At 41.9% G+C, this 23,059-nt stretch overlaps 2 protein-coding genes and 1 non-coding gene across 4 annotated transcripts; 2 read left to right on the top strand and 1 right to left on the bottom strand.

Moving 5' to 3' along the window:
• Window positions 1–991: 991 nt before the first annotated feature.
• LOC121869569 (pancreatic lipase-related protein 2-like) lies at window positions 992–6,990 on the top strand. 2 transcript variants are annotated; one of them, XM_042370983.1, is made up of 11 exons: window positions 992–1,269; window positions 1,678–1,826; window positions 2,620–2,769; window positions 2,964–3,050; window positions 3,277–3,403; window positions 3,542–3,685; window positions 3,923–4,161; window positions 4,470–4,602; window positions 5,196–5,316; window positions 6,437–6,628; window positions 6,750–6,990. In XM_042370983.1, the coding sequence occupies exons 1-11, from the start codon at window positions 1,194–1,196 to the stop codon at window positions 6,862–6,864; spliced, it is 1,533 nt and encodes a 510-aa protein (XP_042226917.1). In that variant the 5' UTR covers window positions 992–1,193; the 3' UTR covers window positions 6,865–6,990. The 2 variants fall into 2 exon arrangements, with proteins under 2 accessions (XP_042226917.1, XP_042226915.1); XM_042370981.1 differs by having other exon boundaries at window positions 2,581–2,769.
• Window positions 5,526–5,598, bottom strand: Trnav-uac. Its single transcript has one exon. It is a non-coding gene; the product is annotated as a tRNA-Val (tRNA).
• Window positions 6,991–7,081: 91 nt separating the features above from the next.
• Window positions 7,082–22,041, top strand: LOC121869568 (protein O-linked-mannose beta-1,2-N-acetylglucosaminyltransferase 1-like). Its single transcript, XM_042370980.1, has 13 exons — window positions 7,082–7,481; window positions 7,845–7,979; window positions 8,247–8,359; window positions 8,740–8,855; window positions 9,059–9,241; window positions 9,350–9,548; window positions 10,110–10,282; window positions 10,523–10,590; window positions 11,194–11,278; window positions 12,189–12,364; window positions 14,071–14,258; window positions 14,426–14,649; window positions 21,395–22,041. The coding sequence occupies exons 2-13, from the start codon at window positions 7,858–7,860 to the stop codon at window positions 21,530–21,532; spliced, it is 1,785 nt and encodes a 594-aa protein (XP_042226914.1). The 5' UTR covers window positions 7,082–7,481; window positions 7,845–7,857; the 3' UTR covers window positions 21,533–22,041.
• The last annotated feature ends 1,018 nt before the right edge of the window (window positions 22,042–23,059 follow it).

The raw sequence follows: 23,059 nt of genomic DNA, 5'->3' as shown, positions 1-23,059 counted from the left end.
GTTCTTCCTTCTAGATAAACAAGTTCTTCATTCTAGATAAACAAGTTCTTCCTTCTAAATAAACAAGTTCTTCCTTCTAGATAAACAAGTTCTTCATTCTAGATAAACAAGTTCTTCCTTCTAAATAAACAAGTTCTTCATTCTAGAAAAACAAGTTCTTCCTTCTAGATAAACAAGTTCTTCCTTCTAGATAAATAAGTAATTAAATAACCAGTGTGAAGTATTTTTAAAGGGGTGAAATTTCTTTGTTCATCAGTGTCTTGTTGCCTGACGTACAAATATTTTATTATCTGTTGCGTATATAAGAAATTATTGCACGAGTTTTGATGTAATGGAGTGCCTTTTGAATTTCTATGTATATGTACACACTTTAATTTATCTGATGATGATTTAAATAGAAATTAAATGAATGCACGATTATGTTTGTTGCATCTCTGGTTAGCGAATCAACCAATCAGACGCCGTCATGATCGCCATTTAGTACAGACAAGATGGCGCCTGTGTGACTTCGACTCATTCACGGAGGTTTGTACTTTGAGCGAAAACGACAAGAACAATCGTCATACTTCACAAATTACGTAAGTATTGGATGGACTGTATATCATACTTCTAATATACGTGTTCAATGAATTATCAATGAATTTTGAAGTAGAATGGGAGCTGGTTTGTCGTTCATGTGAGAAGCAACTGCAATAGTCACTTCTGTCTACTTGTTGGCGGGCGACGATGACCGGCACCATTTGGAGAATTATACATGCACCTTCGTTTTGAATTAATCACGGTGTGCCTTCGTAGTCGCCGTTAACAATACTATACTGCTTAGGGACACAAACGCCCGCGTGTGTGAGGCATCAATGGACGAAATATTTTCAGCAAGTTATAATTTTCCAGCAGTGCCAACATCTTGCCATTAAGTGAATACTCCTTACCTCTATATTCCTGTTATCGCGAGTGATTGAAAGTGTTATCTAGTGATTGTGTTGAGGCACTTCCCCAGATGAGCTTTGAACCACACAGTGACTGCCTTACTTAAGTGCACGACCGCTGTAGCTAAAGCAACTGTGAAATTATTAATACTGTATTTAAACTGAAAATTAACAAATCCACCAAGAAAGGATACCATTAGAGTGTCGACTGACCCAACTCGTGTAAAAAATAACTTAAGAAATCAGAAGTGAAGAGATCACTTGAAAATGTATTTACACGCAATAGAAATCTCCACACTCGCACTGATTCTCGGAGTAACCGCAGTGGGTAGTCAGGTAATAGGTAAGTTGATACATATACTACCACAGTTTTATAATCATGACGCCACAAGCAGATCCAGAATTGGTAAAATTATAGTTTCAGTCATCCCTGTATTTAGATATCCAAACAAACCTAACCGATTCCCTGGATGACCGAATTTTTTATTGCTGAGTAGACTAATAAATATTAACTGGGACTCTTATATAAGTAGCAGGTGGGTTTATAAAGTGGCTAGAATGCATCAGTCACTAAGAATGAGGTTAGGTTAGACATTTTACCGCGTTTAATTAATCAGAATAATGAGACCTGAAGTTGATAGACTTTCCCTATGGCTGAGGGTAAGTAATCTCCCAGACAGTCAGGAGAGACATCCATAGAGCTAATTAAAACCGCCAACAAGAGTAAATAATGTTTATTTCCCGTGGGCAGGTAGTGAGGAGAGGTGCTATGGAGAGTTGGGTTGCCTGGTGTTGGATGGGCAGTGGTGGCATCCATGGCGTCGCCCCATCAACCTCTGGCCTTATGACCCTGCAGTTATCAACACCACCTTCACCCTCCACACCAGACCAGCGCCCTCGGTAAGTACATGAGAGATATATACCGGTAGATAGATAGAGAAAATACCGGTAGATAGATAGAGAAAATACCGGTAGATAGAGAGAACACATCCTACTGTTTATATTAATCGCCACACCTGAAATCTATCATGTGTTAGTGGGTGTTTGAGAAGGGACAGTCTGCAATAAACAAAAATATAAATATCGTGACGTCACCTCAAACCCCCTGTAAGAATGGACTTGGTACCTGTGGATTGGTTGGTAATTTTATTGATAGTGTGTAGGTGTGTTTATTGGGTATATAAACGTATTTGTTTATGTGTGTTTTTCTGTTGTGCATTTTAGAGGGAGAAAGGGATTTGTGATTATGAAACACACCCACACGTCTATCAACAGTTGTGTGTCATTAGTACATGTTGGTTATCAACTTATCAGTCATATCACACACGACTGAAGTCTTGGGGCGAGTTACTCCACGCTTCCTCCATCTCAGCTGTCAGGAAGCCTCGCGCCTCCTGACACCGGGCACGAGATAGAAAGATTACAACACGTAGTAACAAGGTAATAGTTGATAACAGTTGCTGAGTGTGCTTGAAGGTGCCTAGTTTATTGTCTCTCTCTTCCTCTTTCCCTCTCATCCACACGTCATTAACCACCAACACAGCTTATCACTTACTGTTATCTTGTTTGTCCCTGTGTCTGTATTAATGCGTTTGAAGTCTAATGATGCTTTATTCATTTGTTTTCATGCGGGGTAAAGCATTTTTTTGTATAGTTTACTTGTACAAGTTCCTCACGGCCCCGTTACCATCAGCACCAGCAGTACCAGCTGAAGAAGAGGGAGGTGGTTCTTCTACACCCTGAAGACCATCTCTCCCTGGCTCTTTCCCCGCTAGACGCCACTAAACCCACTAAGGTGATCATCCACAGCTACCACGAGAACCTCAACACTCCCTGGGTCGAGGTTCGTCACCCTAAAGAATTTAAGTTATATTTTTTAGCTCCACCTAACCGGTTATAATATTTTTGTCTACGTACATAAGGAAATTTTATTGAACGAACCAATTTTAAATCCGAGTGTTGATTACGTTAGTGTGTTATCCCACCACACCGTTACCCACCCATGTACAGTATTTAGACCATGATCCCACCCCACAGGAGCTGACGGAGGCGCTGCTGCAGTATGGTGACTATAACGTGATCGTTGTTAACTGGGCCGGCGGCTCCAGCACTTACTACCTTCAGGTAACACTACGTTCTTCATTAATACACTCGCGGTCATAGAGAAGTTTAGCATTTTCTTACACCCGTATATGATTAGATTTACAAATTATTGATGGGAGTATCCGCTTTTCTCGTCTCTAGTACCGTCTCTGCGTTTACATCCACCCCTGTATTGTACTTATCCTAAACCTGCCAGAGTGTTTCTGTGTTAAAGTAATCTTATGACGGGTGTGGTGTTCCTCGGCAGGCGGTGGCTAATGCTCGGCTGGTGGGACTGGAGCTGACACACCTACTGCTCACCCTCCAACACACCATCAACCTCCCGCCACACTCACTACACCTCATCGGCTATGCTCTCGGGGCTCACATCGCTGGTAAGTACACCCTCCTGAGTACTACACACACACACACACACACACACACACACACACACACACACACTCAATACAAACAATCAGTAATGCACGTAATACACTGCTGACGCATGCCCCGGGTTCTCTTCACTTCTTCAGGTTATGCCGGGGAGCGTGTGGCCGAGTTGGGTCGAATCACAGGATTGTCGCCACCAGCGTTGTTCTTTGAGGAGCTTCCGCCAGTAGTGCGCCTCGACGAACGTGACGCTGCCTTTGTTGACGTCATCCACACCAACATAAACGGTCACTATTTACTTCTACCTCGTGTTAGATTAAATAATTATGGTGTTTTAAGTTTGACTGAGACGATGACGGCAATATTAGTATCGGTATGTTGGTCCTTTATGAAGATTCCTAGAGATTCCCGACACATTTCACCTAAAGATTAACCACCCTAACGCTAAACAGACCCCCTAAAAATACATACCTCACTATTATTGTTCGTGATAATACAGTAATATTAATTGAATATCATGACAGGCCATGGGATATCACAGCGTTGTGGCACTGTGGATTTCTACCCCAACGGTGGCGAAGAGCAGCCAGGGTGTGGACGACACACTACAGAAAACCGTGACATGTTTCGGGTAGACTTAACTAACGTTATGTCCCAGCAGTCATGTAGCAGGATGCGTGCCCTCGACCTGTTCCTCACTTCTCTCACGTGTCCTGCCTGTTTCCTCGGTCATGAATGTACTGATAAATACTTGTATGCCTACGTAAGTAAAATGAAAAATGTAGGAATGAATTTGTATTGGCTTGTGTTGTTTAATTATTATTTTTTAATTCAACTTGGGGATTGATATACAGTACAGCTTAGCGTAAGAAGTAACTACAAACTAATTATTATATAACGTATATTTTAGTGTTTTAAAATTGACGTTTAATCATGTTTCATATACAGTACTTGTATATAAAACCTCGAAGCAGAACTAAAAAATGATATGAAAAATTAAATTATCCTCATCGGTAACTTAATGTTTTGGCCAGTGCGTAATTTCTTCACCAGTAATTATTCTTCCTGCAGGGGATGTGTTACGTGTGTGGGGAGCCGAATAACCACTGTGGGTACTTGGGTATCAGAGCTCAAGAATTCCTGGTACAGCGGAGAGAACGTTTGGCTCTTTACATCTTCACCTCCGACACCCATCCCTACCACGGTAACCACACACATCAACCTGGCTATTGGTTGGCCAACACTCAGGCCCCCAGTTCTAACTTCAACCACTAATATGGTCCTCCAGTTCTAACTGTAAACACTAGTATGGACCCCCAGTTCTAGCTTTAACCACTAGTATGGGCCCCCCAGTTCTAACATTAACCACTAGTACGGGCCCCCAATTCTAGCTTTAACCACTGGTATGGGCCCCCAGTTCTAACTTTAACCACTAGTATGGGCCCCCCAGTTCTAACTTTAACCACTAGTATGGGCCCCCAGTTCTAACATTAACCGCTAGTATGGGCCCCCAGTTCTAGCTTTAACCACTAGTATGGGCCCCCAGTTCTAACATTAACCACTAGTTTTGTGATCCCATAGAACTAAAGGCCTGTTAGGTTTGGGCCCATGTCTTGGTATTAATAATGTTACGATAATGCATCTATTGATTTTATATAACACACAGCACTACACTTACCCATAATACTAATTCGATTTCATAAACGTCGTCCCCTTGTAATGTAAAAAAAAAATACAATAAGCTTATGAACAGGTAAATGTGTGCTTTAATATTCACTGTATTTTTTCTTCCTCTAGTTTATTCCTATCGCGTGTGGTTCAACCTGGCGCATCCTGTAGGGGCAGAGGATTCGGTTGAAGGCCAGCTGACTGTTACACTGAAGGGCGACAACACCACCGTCACCACTACTCTCCCTGGGTCAGTACCACACACACACTCAGGTTTTATCAAGGTACAGTGTTCTGGTTCCCTCCTGTACTTAACACTGGATATTAAAGTACATAAACTAATAAAGGGACCAACACTTAACCCTTTGAGCATAATGGTTTAACCCTTTGTGGATGATGTTTTAACACCTTTAACCCTTTGTGGATGATGTTTTAACCCTTTAACCCAGGAAAAAAATATGCTCTCGCCAGGGCTCGAACCTGGGACCTTCTGCGTGTAAAGCAGACGTGATAACCACTACACTACGAGAGCTGTGTATTGTGTAGGGATATATTGAGTTTATATCAGTATGTATGATGTATATATTTTGACTTGTATTAGTTTGTCATTTTACACACATGTCATACACCAACTTCACCTATTGATCTCTCTCTGTCTCTCGTGTAAGTTATTGTAAATCTTCCATCTAACCAATACAGAAGAGAGAGAGAGGAGCACAGGTAACACTTTTCTCATCACAGGTAGGGAATAGGTAATTACCCAGGTGTTAAGAGTATTGTACCAGGGTCGGTGGAGTGGTGTGTGTAGTGTGATCAGCTAGTACAGGTTAATGAGATAATATATTACAGGTATGGGAACTTAATAGTACAGGTGCAGTTACAAAGAGTTATATGTGTAGATAAAAATAGAGTTAAAAGGGTCACAGCTCAAGATTGAAGAAGCCGCAAGTCCGGAAAACCGTGAGGGCAAACTTTTTCGGAGTGAGGGTTGTAAACTCTTGGAACAATCTACCAGAAAGTGTTGTGACGGCACCGAGTGTGAGCTCTTTCAAGAGAAGACTTGACCAACACTGGAGCGGGTTCAGGTACATTCAGGAGCCGGTGCATGCCCAGTATTTGCCAACAGTGCGTGACAGAGACGTGACCGATCGCCCGGGCGGCTAGCGAGCCGACCTTTTGGTGAAGAATATAAAGGAAAAGAGTCGTGACCGATCGCCCAAGCGGCTAACAAGCCGATCAGTGGCGAAGAGGATAAAAGTAAAAAGTAAAAGGTACTGTATATATATTTCAGAATAATAATACATAAACAATGTTAAAATTTAATGCTTCACTGTACAAAAAACTAAGACAAAATCTCTCTCCTTCCACAGAACTCCAGTCTGGTTGAATCACGGTCAGCCTCGAGGATGGGTAGTAGGGTTGGAGGAGGACGTAGGAGCCGTAGTGGAGGTGGTGGTAGCGTGGGAGTATCAGGGCTCGAGCTGCCGTAACAACGAAGAATGTAACACAAGTCTCTACATTCAAACCATCAAAGTCACACCAATTGACTATCTCCCGGAAAGGTATTGGTTCACTTACTTTTTTATTTGACTTTTATTTCTACTTTTACTTTTATACTTATGCCTCTTTCTGTGTATTGAGAATCTGTACGATGTTGATGGGGTATAAATCTTCGTTTACCAGGGACCGCGAGGCCAACACAAGATTGGTATGTGGGGGAATTGACAACACTGAAGTGATCTCTGGTGGCTCCGTCAGGCTCATCCCCAAGGATACCTGTCAAGAGTGGTCTGTGTAGTTGGTGGTGACCTTTTTTAAGGCATTCTCACCAGTCAGAAGAAATGCGATCTATAGCCTAGTAGTGACAGTCGTGGAGATGATATAACTAGGCTCGTATCCTCTGAATAATAAATGGTTTCATGATTCTGTTATTTTATTATTTTAACCGACCATTTTTCCATCATCTAAATGCAGTGGATTTCAACTATTCCAAGTAAGCCTTCGTTATCAGAAGTGAAATGAGATGGTGAACTACTGAATATTTACCCAAATACTGTTACTAATTGTTAGTAATGTAGATTTGTTTTTAAGTTTTTCAGTAACGAAGAGGCTTAAAGAACTGATTGCTGTGTAATGGAGTCGTGACACCACCAAGAGACGACTGGACAAACCGTGAGCAGATCAAGAGGAACATGTTTACAAGACTCGGCCTAATGTACAGTAGCGTCACCATTCTGAAGATCTACACACACACACACACACACACACGTTATATTAGGTAAGTTAAGATGAGAATTAATTTAAAAGGAAAACTTGGTGGCTTGGTGGAGAGTAACAATATTAAGTCAGTTTTTCCTGTAGGACGCGGTGGTGTTATCTAGCGACGTGGATAGCGACGTGTAGTGGGAGACTCCGGTATGTTTACTTCGGGGATCAATGGTTTGCTTCTGTTATTCATAGTGGAGTATAGACTGATATCGTGAATAATGAGACTGGATAATGAATATAGTGATGATTAGAGAATGAAAATGGCTTTATTTACATAGTGACTTGTTAAATTATGGTGAAAACATTAATAGTGTAGTGTCAATGCTGGATAGATGTGATTGTAGTTCATATGTTAGTTGAGTTTACACCTGTGTATGGTATAATGAATGTCAGAAGAGATAACGAAATTGTTAAATAATAATAAAATGAAAACGGGAAATAATTTATAAAACGTAAACATTGATTATTTTCCAGAGTATGTTAATTATAATCATGAACATTATATTACAGGTCAGTGTAGAACATGTTATGGTTGTTATGGTGGGTGTTGTGTGTGGGCGGCGTGGGTGGTGGGCGGCTGATCACCCCTCATCCCATATTGGTTAGCCTGAGGGACACGCCCATGTCACCAAGACCTTCACTCAGGTACGTGTGTGTGTGTGTGTGTGTGTGTGTGTAAGTCTTCCGATCATCCTCATTCTTCATCGTTTGTACAGCCAATGACACACCATTATATCATTATATCATTATACCCCCTTGAATACAATAACCCAATCCCTTGAATATATACATTATACTTAGGGAGATCAAATCATCATACTTTAGGGATTAATCAGGTGAAAATAAGCTTAGGGGAGGGTAGAGGAGAGGTCTAATCAAGAAATCCATCTATGTGCGTTTTGTCTTGGTCAGATCACAGCTACGAGCGGCGGCCACAGACTTGAGAGGCACCTCTATCCTGCAGACATCCATGCAGATCTGTACCAACAACAATTCCATCAAATACTCCAACACGGAAGAGAGAGGTCAGTCTTATCTATTTTAAGTAACATTTACCTCCATTCAATATCTCGTTCCTATACCCTTTGAGAATGATGGTTAAAGTTAGTATTTCTTAACCTTTTTTTGTTTGTTTGTTTGAGCTCCTTCCCCTTCCTACCCTCTCTTCTTCCCTCCCCTCCTCTCCCCTTCCATCCCATCCCCTTATGATCAAACTTGAATCCATGGTCCCCTCCCCCCCCGATCTCTCAAGGACCTAAGAACATATTTCCTCCAAGTTCCGGTTTCACTCCACCTTTACTCCCATTCTAAATCCAAATAAAGAAAAATAGATTGAATTACCCAGGGATTGAGTTACGAGCTGTAATGTGATTGGTTAAACGTTATCATTACGGTTCCTTGACAGATAAGAGACGATTAATGCGGCTTATGTTCGGGCGTGATGGTCCCCCTCAGGATAAGGTGGTGGTCCTGGTGAAGATGATAAGAGATAGTGCCTTCGCCTTCATTCACGGCCTTCCGGTAGGTTTTTCCTGCTTGATGTTTACTGTACCATGTTAAGAAGACCATACCAAGCTTACTGTACTGTGTTAAAACAGACCACACTAAGCTTACTGTACTATGTTAAAGCAGACCACACCAAGCTTAAAGTATTGTAGTTATTATAGTAAGAACAGGTTGTGGTTGTTGTTGCATGAGTCACTAAACACAATGCTGTATTACAGGTGCTGCTCCACAACACAACGGACTTGATGTCTCCTATGGGCGTGGTGACTGTGTTAGTGGTACACCCAACCACGGCCCGTGTCCTGCGTACCTACCATCACCCAGCACTCGCCCACGCACGCCCACTCCACGCTTTCATAGACTCACTGCAACCTGGGCGTCTTTTGGTCATCGCTGGCTTGGTGAGAGAGAGAGAGAGAGAGAGAGAGAGAGAGACATTAATTACTTGTGTTATAATGCATAGAATTTACTTACAATATAATAGGCTAATAAGAGTAATTCTTACACAGGTGGTGTGGCTTGACCCCAGCGTCAGGTTATTCTTGAACCAGCTGGGGAACACCATACCTTCAGGAGCCAGCAGGAGTAACGTTGTTTGGGCGTGGGTGGGCGTGGTCAATGGCGGCACCTTGGGTCAAGTGGGCGGTGCTTGGGATGTCACCTCCAATTATACCCTCACACTGGAGCTGTACGTGACCAGGACCCCAGGTGAGGTAGATGGGGGGGGGGTGATGAACAGACAGACGGACGGGCGGATAGACAGACAGACAGGTGGTAAGGAAGATGAACTATTGGTAGGACAAGCAAAGAGACAGACGGATGAGTGGACAGATGATAGGGCAGACAGAGGCAGACAGATAGATGGTAAGGTAGATGAACTATTGGTAGGACAGAGAGACAGACAGACGGGCGGACAGACAGAGACACACGGACGGGCGGACAAATGTTAAGACAGACAGAGACAAACAGACAAAAAGTAAAACAAATGAACTACCCGATAGACAGGTAATTAGAAAGATCAACAGGTGACCAGTTAAAAATCTTACAGCAGATGTTACAATATTTCTTTAACCTCACAGAGAGTTAATCATCCTTAACTGACACATATTTACTTTTTTATAACACAGAGTTTAATTACTTATATATACCTGTGTTACCTGACAAGAATGACTTAATATTTATCTCATATGATTTATTTGTCCAGGTATATATATATGGTAAATAAACTCACATATGTGGCAATATATTCATGGAAAAATACCTTTACAGACAATCCTTGGTGTGGAGGTTTATCCCACCCGCCCAGGGAAGAGAGTGGGCGGTGGGCGGCGCGGGCGGAGCTGTGCCAGGACTATGATGGGTATGGAACATGGTGCTCTTGTCCTCCTCCTCCTCCACCAGCACCACAGCTCCACCACAGCTCCACCACCACAATGTTATGGGTGGGTATTTTGTTACTCGTTAGGTAGTGTTTTAAATCTTTCCTCTCTCTCTCTCTCTCTCTCTGGGGGCTAAATATGAGCTGGGGCCTATTTGGACTTGGGGCTAATATGAACCGGGGCTTATTTGAACTAGGGGCTGAATATGTACTGGGGCTAAATATGGAATGGGAGCTATTTGAACTTGGGGCTAAATATGGATCGGGGGCCTATTTAACGAGTCAATGTTTATTTTACGAACAGGAGGGGAGAGGAGCCCTGAAGGACGCCGTGACTATAGTATTGGCCAGCAGACCCGACGCACTACACAGGTAAGCGCACACACACACACACACACACACACACACACACACATTCACACTTACACTCTTCTTACAGGTTACAGCTACAGAAATTGTCTTATTATTTTACCTGTATTAAGAAACTGCAATACAGGTTACAGTCTACATATTTCATAATGATTCGTCTATGTATTAAATTAAAATACATAAATATAGGTACAGTTATTTAGTGAATAATTTTTCTATTAACCCCTTGAGTACAATAACTTAACCTCTTGAGTACATTGACTTAACTTGAGTACAATAACTTAACCCCTTGAGTACATTAACCCCTTGAGTACAATAACTTAACCTCTTGAGTACATTGACTTAACTTGAGTACAATAACTTAACCCCTTGAGTACATTGACTAACCTGAGTACAATAACTTAACCCTTTGAAAACATTCACTTAAACCCCATGAATACAAGGACTTTAACTCAAGAGTACGACAATTTAACCCCCTTGAGTAGAATCACTTAGTCTTTTGAATACAATGTCATCATACTCAAGGTGTCACAGTAAACAACAACACCACAGGTAGGGTGATTATGACGTCACAGGCTTATTAACAGGTGTGTGATAATCCAACAGGTTATTGCTATCAGTAAGAGCTGCAGGGGCGCCATCCTCCTCCATCAACGTCTTCGTCAGCGCCTCCTCCCATGAACTACGTAAGGTTAGTTCTCTTGCCTAATTACCCCACCCACCCCCACCCACCAGACGATTACCTGAAGATTAGACACCCCAGATTATTTGACATGATGTTTAAATACCCTAATGCTGTCCTAAGGGTTAGATTAGGTTACGTTAGGGTAGATTATATTACGTGACATTAGGTTAGGTTACATTAAGTTTGATTAGGTTAGGTTAGGTTAGGTTGCACACACACACACACACATATACACTCTATCTATCTATTTAACAATCTATCGATCTATCTGTCTTTATCTATCTATCTATCTGTCTATCTAACTGACTACGTATCTATCTATTAATCCATCTATCTATCTAGCTATCTATCTAACTAACTAACTAACTAACTAACTATCTAACTAACTAACTAACTAACTAACTAACTAACTAACTATCTATCTCTATCTATCTATCTTCAGTTATCGGTGTATGTGGCAAGACATTCCCGTAGACTTACATAAGAGAATGTGGTTTGTGTGCACCCAATCGTCTTCATAGTTGCTGAATCATTTATGGATCCCTTGAAGATTACCCCCACACACACACACACACACACACACACACACCTCACACACACCTCACACACACACACACACACACACACACACACACACACACACACACACACACACACACACACACACACATACACACACCTCACACACATCTCACTACCCCTGTCTTCCTTGGATATTTCACCTCATGAGTAGCTATCCTAACACAAACCTAACCTAATCCAACCTAAATCTAACCTATCCTAACCTAACCTTGCAATGCTTGGTATAGTCATCCACAACTCCCCAAACACTTCCCTACACCCCCCACACACACACCTCTATACACCTCCCTACACTCCTACACACCTGCCTCTTAGCACATGTGGCCATCTACAGGTGTGTGAGAGCCACGGGGTACAACTGGAGGAGACAGATCGCTCCTCAGACTGTGAAGGACTCCACGTGACCCGCCTCTATGAGTCCTCCATCATGACTACCCTCATCCTCAGACCTAAGCACCAGTTCTTTATTATCCTCGAGGACGACATGGAGGTCCTGCCTACTTTCTACAGGTGAGAGATACTGTTCCTTCTCTACTTTCTACAGGTGAGATAAAGGTCCTTCCTACTTTCTACAGGTGAGAGATGAGGATGTCTTCTCTACCTTTTATAGGGGAGAGATAAAGAGGTTGTCTCAATAATCTCTTGGGGGGGGGGGGTTCTCTCAAGTTAGGGTGGTTAAGGGTGTGACTCAAGGATGTGACTCAAAGGGTGTGACTACCAGACATCGTAGGCTTTCAGATATGCTAAATTCAAAACAAAAAAACAGACCAACTCCCCAAATGGTTAGTAAACTCTTAAGTGATAAAAGATAAATAAAAAATAATAATAACCCGGGTAACAATTGATGGATATAAGATCTTTCTAGCATCATGGACGAACACAAACGATATTAACCACAGTACATTCTCGTCGTCTACAGTACTACGAGGGTCAACCAAGGGGTGAGTACATCCTTGAACCACCACAATGGAATGTTTATCTTCTGGCTGGGGCATGAACAAACGTATCCTCAGACAGTAAACAACGTGTCCTGCGCAGTCTCCGTGCGCATGTGTGTTCCCGCGCGGCGTCCCACGTGTTGTGTCAGCTGATTCTTGGCGCCAACAACTGTTTACTACTCTATCTCTACCTACTGTACCTCTTTACCTCTATCTACCTCATGTGGCTCTCTACCTCTACCTTAAGTGGCTCTCTAAATACTGTACCTATCTACCTACCTCTTGCACCTCTCTACCTCTACCTCTTGCACCTCTCTACCTCTTGCACCTCTTTACCTCTACCTCTTGCACCTCTCTACCTCTACCTCTTGTACCTCTCTACCTCTACCTCTTGCACCTCTCTACCTCTACCTCTTGTCATACGTCATAGATGCATCTTCATTACTCCACTGGATATTAATTATTGGACCTATTTTGGGAGGGTGTTGGACTGTTGACCTTATTGGTGTGTGTTAAGTAAGGTGTTACCTAATCCAGCCTAATCTAACCTGTCCCAACCTAATTTAACCTAACCTAGCCTAATCTAACCTCTCCCAACATACTTTAACCTGTCCCAACCTAATCTAACCTTTCCCAACCTAACCTAGCCTTATCTAACCTGTTCCAACCTAATTTAACCTGTCCCAACCTAATCTAACCTTTCCCAACCTAACCTAGCCTAATCTAACTTATCCCCACCTAATCTAACATATTCCAACCTAATCTAACGTGTCCCAACCTAATCTAACATATGCCAACCTAATCTAACGTATCCCAACCTAATCTAACCTGTCCCAACCTAGTCTAACGTATCCCAACCTAATCTAACCTGTCCCAACCTAATCTAACATATTCCAACCTAATCTAACGTATCCCAACCTAATCTAACGTATCCCAACCTAATCTAACCTGTCCCAACCTAATCTAACATATTCCAACCTAATCTAACGTATCCCAACCTAATCATAACAATAATAATGTTAGTTAAAATATAATTAATAACACCTACATATACACTCCTTTAACACACACACACACACACACACACACACACACACAAGTACATACACACGTACACACATACGTACATGACCTACGAGTTCTTCCGCCATACAACTCTACAAGTAAAGACGAACTGCTTCACCTAACATAAATTTCATTTCAGTATAACGATCGCCACAGCAGGAAAACGTTCGCCAGGCACTAAACTGACGAAGGATTTTTGGTTATCTCCTGTAGGTGGATGGCTCGAGGTCGTCGCCTGTTACATACGTCACAGGAGTATGTGTGTGTCAACAGCCTGAGGCACGACCAACCTTATGCCCTGTACAGCTACCACCTCCCAGCGACTGCCCTCAACCAACACAACCATACTAGTGGTGTCCTTCCTCAACAAGTCCTCAGCCACCTCAACCATACTGCTGAAGGTAGGTCTTCCATTGGTGTTGTCAAAAGGTAATGTCACTAACTGGTGTCAATACAAGAACTACATATTAGTGGAGACAAACGTGAGGAGAATGCTATTGATGGTCGTCTGTCTTTTAATCGGATAAAAATAGTCGTAATAAAGTTTTAATCCAATATAAACTTTCAGGAGAAGGAGGTGGCATCTGGCGAAGTGGGTCCTACCATCCACAAGTGTCGAGGGAAGAGGATGATGTCTTGGTGAAGAAATATCCCAACCTGCAGGAGAAGAAGGCTGAAGATGTGAGGGAAGCAGTGAGGGAGGAGGGCGAGAGGTCTGGGTGGAGGTTCATGGCCGGGTGGGGAGCGGAGCGGCCAGTGGTGGAAGCTATGATCAGGTTTTGGCCTCTGGCAGTAAGTACCTCACTCTCTACCCTACCATTTCCCGCCGACTCCCTCCTCTAACTGCATTCTCATAAAAAAAAAAACAACCATCTATCTAATTATCTAATATATAAAACCTTACATGACTCAAACCACTTAGTAAATTATGATGTTTAAAGCTCTAGATATTGTTTTTTGAGGAGAGTTGATTGAAAGGTGAATTAAGAATAAGGCAGGAATATGGTTAGGAGAGCGTTGCGTGCGGGGTCTCAGGATTCAGTAGGGTGGTGTTGGCTGCGTTAGCTCCTCCCGCACCAGTAGTATTATCGTCACCGGACAAAAACTGACTTCTAGCGGCACCACCATTGAACCTGCTAGCTCACTGGACCTCTCGAGAAACCTTAAATAATCCTTGCTTTTTTTTTCTTCTTTATTCTCTCTCTTTCTTTCTTTCTTTCTTTCTTTTTTTTCTGAGCCCCCACCAGCTCCTTCAAGACCCACACACATATAACAAGTAGAGGGTAAAGTCTGAGTGACAAGCCCCCGACACCAACCCCCCCCTCTCTCTCTCTCTCTCTCTCTCTCTCTCTCTCTCTCTCTCTCTCTCTCTCTCTCTCTCTCTCTCTCTCTCTCTCTCTCTCTCTCTCTCTCTCTCTCTCTCTCTCTCTCTCTCCAATATAATCTACCTTTTCTCTGGTATATATTAACCTTTGCATATATACAGTTATATCATATTTCACATTAGTTATTTTAGTACTCAGAGACACGTACTCAAGAAGCCATATAAGGAAACGTACTCACTGTGATATTGTGTACATATTTCGTTTCTAAGTGGATGAGTACATGTAATCTCAACTTCGATACTAAATATTGGTTAGGTTAGATTAGTTTAGGTTAGGTTAGGTTCTTGATGCAGGGCGAAATAACTTCATCTTTGTGTCCTTATGATTTAAACCATCAGCCCTAAACTGACCTCCCTCCCACCCCCCCTCGACACCCTCAGCTGAGCCAGGTATTGTCAGGTAGTAAATCAACTCAAGTCAATCTCGGTATGTTTAAAAAAAATAAAAATAATGATGATGGTGAAAAACAAAACAGACAGACACACGCTAGAGGCTATACGTCCCCTATAGAATTTAAAGTGCAGTTTATAGTGTACTGTATGTCTGTTCTAAGGTAAAATTATGTGCCTATGGAAAATATAAACAAACCAAATTCTACTACTATTACTTATTACTACTATTACTACTACTACTACTACTACTGCTGCTATTGCTGCTACTACGTTTCAAACATTGCTTCTGTACCACTGCTACTACTAACAATAATGGTTGCCCCTCGCTACTACTACTACTACTACCACCACCACCACCACCACCACCACCACTACCACCCTGTTACTGGTTCATTTTTTGTGAAGTCTTAAGCAATTGACCCTCCCTTCCTCTTTCCCTCCCTCCCTCCCTCTCTCTATCCCTCCCTCCTTTCCTACCTACCTTCCTTCTTTCCTCCCTCCCTTCCTTCCTTCCATCATTCATTCATTCATAGGTCTTCCCACACCACCGCCTTCCACAATTATTTTTGCCAATAGAATCTCAGTAGTGCCATCTGGCGGCCCTTGAACATGACAGAGATTTACATAATTTATACCGTGTGTGTTTGTGTTTTGTGACTGTTTTTGTCTCGTTGCATCATGGGGGGACATCAATTTGGTATAGGCATCTCTCTCTCTCTCTCTCTCTCTCTCTCTCTCTCTCTCTCTCTCTCTCTCTCTCTCTCTCTCTCTCTCTCTCTCTCTCTCTCTCTCTCTCTCTCTCTCTCTCTCTCTCTCTCTCTCTCTTTTGTTTTCTTTGGAGTTGATACTATCCTATTGGACCCCAACCTACCCTATTGGACCCCAACCTACCCTATTGGACCCTAACCTACCCTATTGGACCCTAACCTACCCTATTGAACCATAACCTAATATAACCTAAACTAGTAGGGTGCGTTATTAGGGTGCGTGGGGGCTTCAGGACATTTATTATACTGTTAGAGTGATTAGGGTGCGTTATGAGGGTGTGAGTTGAGGTGGTTGTAGAGGGTTAGGAGGAGGGAGAGAAGCTACACGGAGGAGGAGGAGGAGAGGTGAGGTGAGGTACTGTAGAAGTGGGAGGAGCGGAGTGATACTGTATACTATTGAAGCTGGTACTCCCCCCTCCCTCTCTCTGTCTCTCTCTCCCTCACTACCTCACCCTCCCTCCATTCCTCCCTCACTACCACTCCTCTCCCTTCCTCCTCACCTCCGCCATTCAACCATACACCCCTACATTAGCGCGTCGGTTGAGTTTCAAATGATACGCTCACCCAATACTAATCTACTTTCTTTATCTCCTTAACCTACACTGTAAATGCTTATGTTATTTGTTAATTTATTTATTATTTGAGAGATATATATAAGAAAGTTGTATTGATTGGTTGTTTATCTGCTAGTTTTGTTGTGTAAGAGTAAGGAGAGTTACCACGTGTTCCTAGCATTCTGTTGCGCATTCCAAGACGCAGCAATTTCCCCGCTTAAGATACAGTAGTTCTCAACGGCACTAACTCTCCTTTATAAATTCTCACCACTACTATAGATTATTTTTTGCCAAGTATAAATATTCCTTAGCGTGTTATAGTGAGTTTTATAGAGTATAGCGTCACAGAGAGGCAGCTAAACACACCCAATGTTTTTTGTTACGAGGTTTTCCGTTGCTAGGCGGTGACCGTTTACTTATATACATACAGTACATACATACATAGCCACTTTAATAAAACACGTACATTTATTTTAAGAATTACGTTAAGAAAATTCGTTAAATATTACGCTAAATTATAAAAGTAGTGAATGATAGCGACCATAGTGTTTTGTTGACAATGTAGTCGCTGGCAAGTCTTCAGATACGCGCTCAATACTGTCTTTGGAATTCTTTGGGGTTTTTTTTTATACCAAGTCCAACTCCTAGCGGGCGTGTGAGTGATGGGTAATGATACTGAATTACTCACCTCACTGGTATTTACACTCCGAGATACCCAAGGCAATTTTTTTTTAGTCTTGCATTCCTTAACGATATATTTAACTGGATGAGTTTTCCTTGTAATTTAAGACTAGGAATATATTTTATATTGACTTAAACCCCGAAAAATAACGCTTATTATTCCCTTGAGATTAACTAGCCTAACGCTAACCTTATCTAACGTATTCTAACCTAACGCAAACCAAACCTAACGCTAGCTTTATCTAACGCTAATCTAACCTAACGTTAACCTGATCAAACCCACCCTAACCTAACCTCACGCTAAGTACTCAAAGGGTTAAATAATACTGAAGGGTTAAATCACCATCGTACTCAAGGGGTTAAATCGTCATACTCAAAGGGTTAAATCACCATCGTACTCAAGGGGTTAAATCATCATACTCAGAGGAGGGGGGGCGGGGAGGGGGCATACGAAATACCTAACCTAACCCATAACCTATGACTTTGGTGGTAGGTTGGGTTGGATAAGTGGACGAGCAGCTTCATGTCCCCCCCCTCAATATTTTCTCTCCCTTTGAGTATTTCATGGTGGACTGTAGACAAAAACTGGTTGCGGTGGTTGATTTTTTACCTTCTCTCGGCTCTTTTTTATGTGTCCTTTACGTGTGGGGGGTTGTTTGTGTGAGGGAGGGGTTGTTTGTTTTGTGGGGGGGGGGTTGTGTTTGGGGGAGGGGGTTGTTTGTGTGTGTGGGGGGGGTTGTTGTGTGTGTGGGAGGAGGCTTGTTTGTGTGTGTGTGTGGGGAGGGCTTGTTTGTGTGTGTGTGTGTGTTTCGTCACATTCAATCATCCTATTTAATAACAGGGTCCAAGGTCTAATAGAACTAGCGCCTATTAGGACTTGTATCTATTAGAACTGATCTATTGATAAATAACCTCATGAACGTATCGTCGTGTGCGTGTTTTCGTGTGTATCATGAGCGTATCACATGTATGTCGGCATGTGCGTATTATGTGCATGTTATCGTGTGAGTATCATGAGCGTGTCGTTATGTGCGTGTCATCGTGTGCGCATCATCCACGGTCTGCTCTTAAACACGAGAATTCTTGAAGGCGGAGTGACTGGTCCACACACACACACACACACACACACACAGCGGGAGGATCTAGTACTGTAATAGCAATGTTCCTGAGGCAAATTGACCCTTATCAACCACCCCCCTCCCCCCTTCTTGGAAAAATGACCACAAAACGATAATAATGATGATAATGATGATGACGATGATGATGAGTGGCCTAGGATGAGTCTGAATATAAATGTGTGATGACATACTCTTTTTTTTTTCATAGACACTTCACCACTCATCACACTTAACTGGGAGAGTGTGACCATTCGGGGTTATATCGCGTGTTTGACTTCAGGCGAACACGTACAGTAATGCGGTGTTTTCTTTCTTTAAATTCTCTTAATATGTTGAGAAGTGTGTGAGTGTGTGTGTGTGTGTGTTTGTATGTGTGTGTGAAATGTATTGGATGTTATGGTGGAGCTAAGATTCATTGGTAAAGCTAAGACTCATTGGTAAAGCTAAGACTCATTACTAAAGCTAAGACTCATTCCTGGGTTGAATAATATACACGAAAGAGAAGAAATTAATGTAGTAGACCCTCTCACACACACACACACACACACACACACACACACACACACACACACACACACACACACACACACACACACACTCACAAAAAACAACAAACTTTAAGGAATCACAAATCGTTTCGCTGAACACCAGAACGAGGTAATGATTCCTCACGAGTACAAATTCTTCGTAATGTCCACCACCTGAGGCCTTTCTCATGTATATACAAGCGTTGAAGACACACGTACGGTACTGGGGAACTTGGCAGAGGGCGTGGAGGTTAAGACATGGGCGCTATACTGGTTAGGTTAGGTTGGGTTGGGGTTAGGTTTGGTTAGGTTAGATTTTGGTTAGGTTAGGCTTGGGTATATAAACGCTTCAGAATTAACAACAAACATGAAGTATTAAATGTTTTATACACACAAGAGTTAATCATACAGTAATACTCCATATAGGCTGACACTCCTCTATAACATTATCAACAAGAACAGTGTTAAAACTTCTGATATGACTGAACAAGATCATCACTACTTGAGAACATTATCCCACGAAATTCCCCTCCCCCTGACAAAGCCATTATGAGTGAGGGCCTCTAGGTATTTCGTTGTCTCACTGAAGCTTCTACACAAAGACGGTGCCCTCCTCCCCCACCCCAAAATGTCTCAAAATTACACCCCCAAAATGTCTCAAAATTACACCCCCAAAAGTCTCAAAATTACACCCCCAAAAGTCTCAAAATTACACCCCCAAAATGTCTCAAAATTACACCCAGATTCTATTGCAGTGAGTTTATTTTAGTTCAGGATGTAGTCAGGATGCGGTGAACGAGTGTATACAACATTCACTACCCGTCCTTATGGTCTCTGGTTCACGCCCGAGGCACCCTTAGTCCACCCAGCTGTGAATAGATACCCCAACTTTATAATTAGGAACATTGGGTTGAATCCTGTACTGTTAGGCTGCCTCCTTGTATATAGAGAACCTATTAGTACGGTATGTGGCATTTAATATGACTTATATTCCTGTCATGATATAACCAAAGAGGATAACCTAACCTAACCAGATCTAACCTCGTAGCCAAAGTTAATTTATTCGTAACCTCATCATAGTTAACTTACCTTAATCTAACCAAATTTGACCTTCGTAATGGTAACGTAACACACCTAATCAAAGTTAAAGGCACTTAACCTCACCTAAACTAACCAAATCAAACTTAACTTAATCTAACCTAATCCAATCCAACTTAAGATAATCGGACGTAAGCACACCTAACTTAACCTAATCTTATCAAACCCACAAACTAACCTAACCTAACCTAATGCTATGGTTTAGTCCTGTGGAAAATTGTCCAATATTGCCCAGTAGCGGTGTGTGTGTGTGTGTGTGTGTGTGTGTGTGTGTGTGTGTGTGTGTGTGTGTGTGGTCACTGCATGAACCTCCACTGAAGTATGACCGCCCAGATGCAACCCCCCTTCACCCCCCCACCTCAGACCCCCTCTACATTATGCGCTACCTCCCCTTCCTTCCTGCACACCCAACGTAATGCATGACTCCCCCCCCCCAGGAACCCCTCAATCAACCCCCTATATTATGCACAGCTGCCCCTCACTTCTCTACCCCTCTCCACCTAATGCATGACTTCTTCCCACCCCTGTCCCTCCTTAACCACCCCAACCCTAACCCACCCCATATTATGCCAGCAGCTGCCCCTCCCCCCCCTCAAGTAATGCATGCCCCCCCTCCCCACATCCACTAATCTACCCCTCAATTCTACCCAGCCAAGCCCGAATGCTCAAAAATTACCTCACCTCACCTCACCTCACCTCACCTCACCTCATCTTATCTTACCTTAATTAGGTTAAGTTGGATTAGAGCGTTAAGTTAGGTTAAGCTACATGAGAGTGTTAGATTAAGCTAGATTAATTTATGTTAGGTTAGATTATATTAGCTCAGGTTTGATTAGGCTAGATTAAGTTAAGTTAGGTTAAGTTCGCCTAGATTAAATTAGGTTAAAAATAAGCTGGGTTAGGTGTGTGGGGGTTGCTAATCTTCATATGATCTTCAAATTGACTTAACCACAAGTACCAAAATATTAACCTTTATTTAAAAGCTGAGTTCAATCTTTCTCTCTCTCGATGACAGACTCGGGACGTTGACTGGCAACATCTTCTGGATTTCTGGGCGGGACTCTCACCTTGTCTCACGCCCGCACGCCCACACTCCCGTCACGCCCAGGGTTCGACATACGCCCTTGGAGACGATCTACCTCCTCTAACATGAGAAGAAATAGATGTTGATGTCACACTCAGTACATCTGGTTTATAGTAATTGTTGTTGTTGTATTAGTTGTAGAAGTAGTAATGGTATCTATACTTGTACTAGAAGTTGTGGTAGTAGTAGTAGTAGCCATAGTAGTAGGAGTTGGGTTAAGTTAGGTTAATATTAGGCTGGATGTATCTGGTGTTTATATAGTGAGAAACATGGCTTCTGATTGGTGAATATGTTATATAGAAATTGTAAGACTGTCTGTGATTGGTGAATGAGTTATATATAGATATTGTAATACTGTCTGTGATTGGTGAATGAGTTATAGGCAAAAGACGCCTGATTGGTGAATCATATACATACAGATAAGAAAACCCTGATTGTGATTGGTTACTCAGACCCATATACAAACAAAAACACACCTTCCACCCCCCCCCCTCCCTCAACAGGTGTATCGTGGCCAGGTGTATGAGATGTATACCTGTACTGTATTTGAGAGTAAATACTGTATATTGTAGTATTAATTATAAGGTGTGTTTTATTGTGCGTAACCTTATTCCATCGTGAGTATTTTCCTATTCCCTTGTGGTAATGGCAAGCTTAGTTTCCCTCAAGGTTCGTAAGGTAATTTTTTTCTCGTAAGGGTTTAAGAGAATTGATCTTACTGGTGGACTTAAAGTAAAATAAGGTCTATAGTGGAATCAGAATTACACTGAGACTCTACCTGAATTAGATATGTTTCGTGAGCATTATTTAAGGTAACGCTGAGACTCTACCTTAATTAGATATGTTTCGTTAGCATTATTTAAGGTAACGTTGAGACTCTACCTTAATTAGATATGTTTCGTTAGCATTATTTAAGGTAACGCTGAGACTCTACCTTAATTAGATATGTTTCGTTAGCATTATTTAAGGTAACGTTGAGACTCTACCTTAATTAGATATGTTTCGTGAGCATTATTTAAGGTAACACTGAGACTCTACCTTAATTAGATATGTTTCGTTAGCATTATTTAAGGTAACACTGAGACTCTACCTTAATTAGATATGTTTCGTTAGCATTATTTAAGGTAACGCTGAGACTCTACCTTAATTAGATATGTTTCGTTAGCATTATTTAAGGTAACACTGAGACTCTACCTTAATTAGATATGTTTCGTGAGCATTATTTAAGGTAACGCTGAGACTCTACCTTAATTAGATATGTTTCGTTAGCATTATTTAAGGTAACGCTGAGACTCTACCTTAATTAGATACACAAATCTAACCCAACTTAATCTAAGCTGATCTAGTCCAACTTAACCTCCCCTAAACTAGTTTAACCTAACCTAATCTAGTCTAATCTAACCTAAACTAATTAATCTAACCTAAACTAATTAATCTAACCTAAACTAGTCTAATCTAACCCAACCTATTCTAGTCAAACCTAGCCTAACCTCTCCTTATCTAACATAACCAAAGCAAATATAATTACAATACTTGGCTTTGTGGTCAGGTCAAGTCAGGTGAGTGAGGGAGAGAGAGGGGAACAAATTACCTATT

This window comes from Homarus americanus, unplaced genomic scaffold (genome assembly GCF_018991925.1).
Source record: "Homarus americanus isolate GMGI-L3 unplaced genomic scaffold, GMGI_Hamer_2.0 scaffold23578, whole genome shotgun sequence".
Lineage (NCBI taxonomy): Eukaryota > Metazoa > Arthropoda > Malacostraca > Decapoda > Nephropidae > Homarus > Homarus americanus.
The sequence above is the reverse complement of the archived record's forward strand: the minus strand, read 5'-3'. Positions and strand labels throughout refer to the sequence as shown.

What these genes read in the sequence shown, in the direction of transcription:
- LOC121869569 (XM_042370981.1), top strand. Translation starts at nt 1,194, where the DNA reads ATGTATTTACACGCAATAGAAATCTCCACACTCGCACTGATTCTCGGA. An exon ending in ATAAATACTTGTATGCCTAC is followed by an intron (nt 4,162 to 4,469) that starts GTAAGTAAAATG and finishes TTCTTCCTGCAG; the next exon opens with GGGATGTGTTACGTGTGTGG. An exon ending in CGACACCCATCCCTACCACG is followed by an intron (nt 4,603 to 5,195) that starts GTAACCACACAC and finishes TTCTTCCTCTAG; the next exon opens with TTTATTCCTATCGCGTGTGG.
- LOC121869568 (XM_042370980.1), top strand. Translation starts at nt 7,858, where the DNA reads ATGTTATGGTTGTTATGGTGGGTGTTGTGTGTGGGCGGCGTGGGTGGT. An exon ending in TTTTGGTCATCGCTGGCTTG is followed by an intron (nt 9,242 to 9,349) that starts GTGAGAGAGAGA and finishes ATTCTTACACAG; the next exon opens with GTGGTGTGGCTTGACCCCAG. An exon ending in GTACGTGACCAGGACCCCAG is followed by an intron (nt 9,549 to 10,109) that starts GTGAGGTAGATG and finishes ATACCTTTACAG; the next exon opens with ACAATCCTTGGTGTGGAGGT.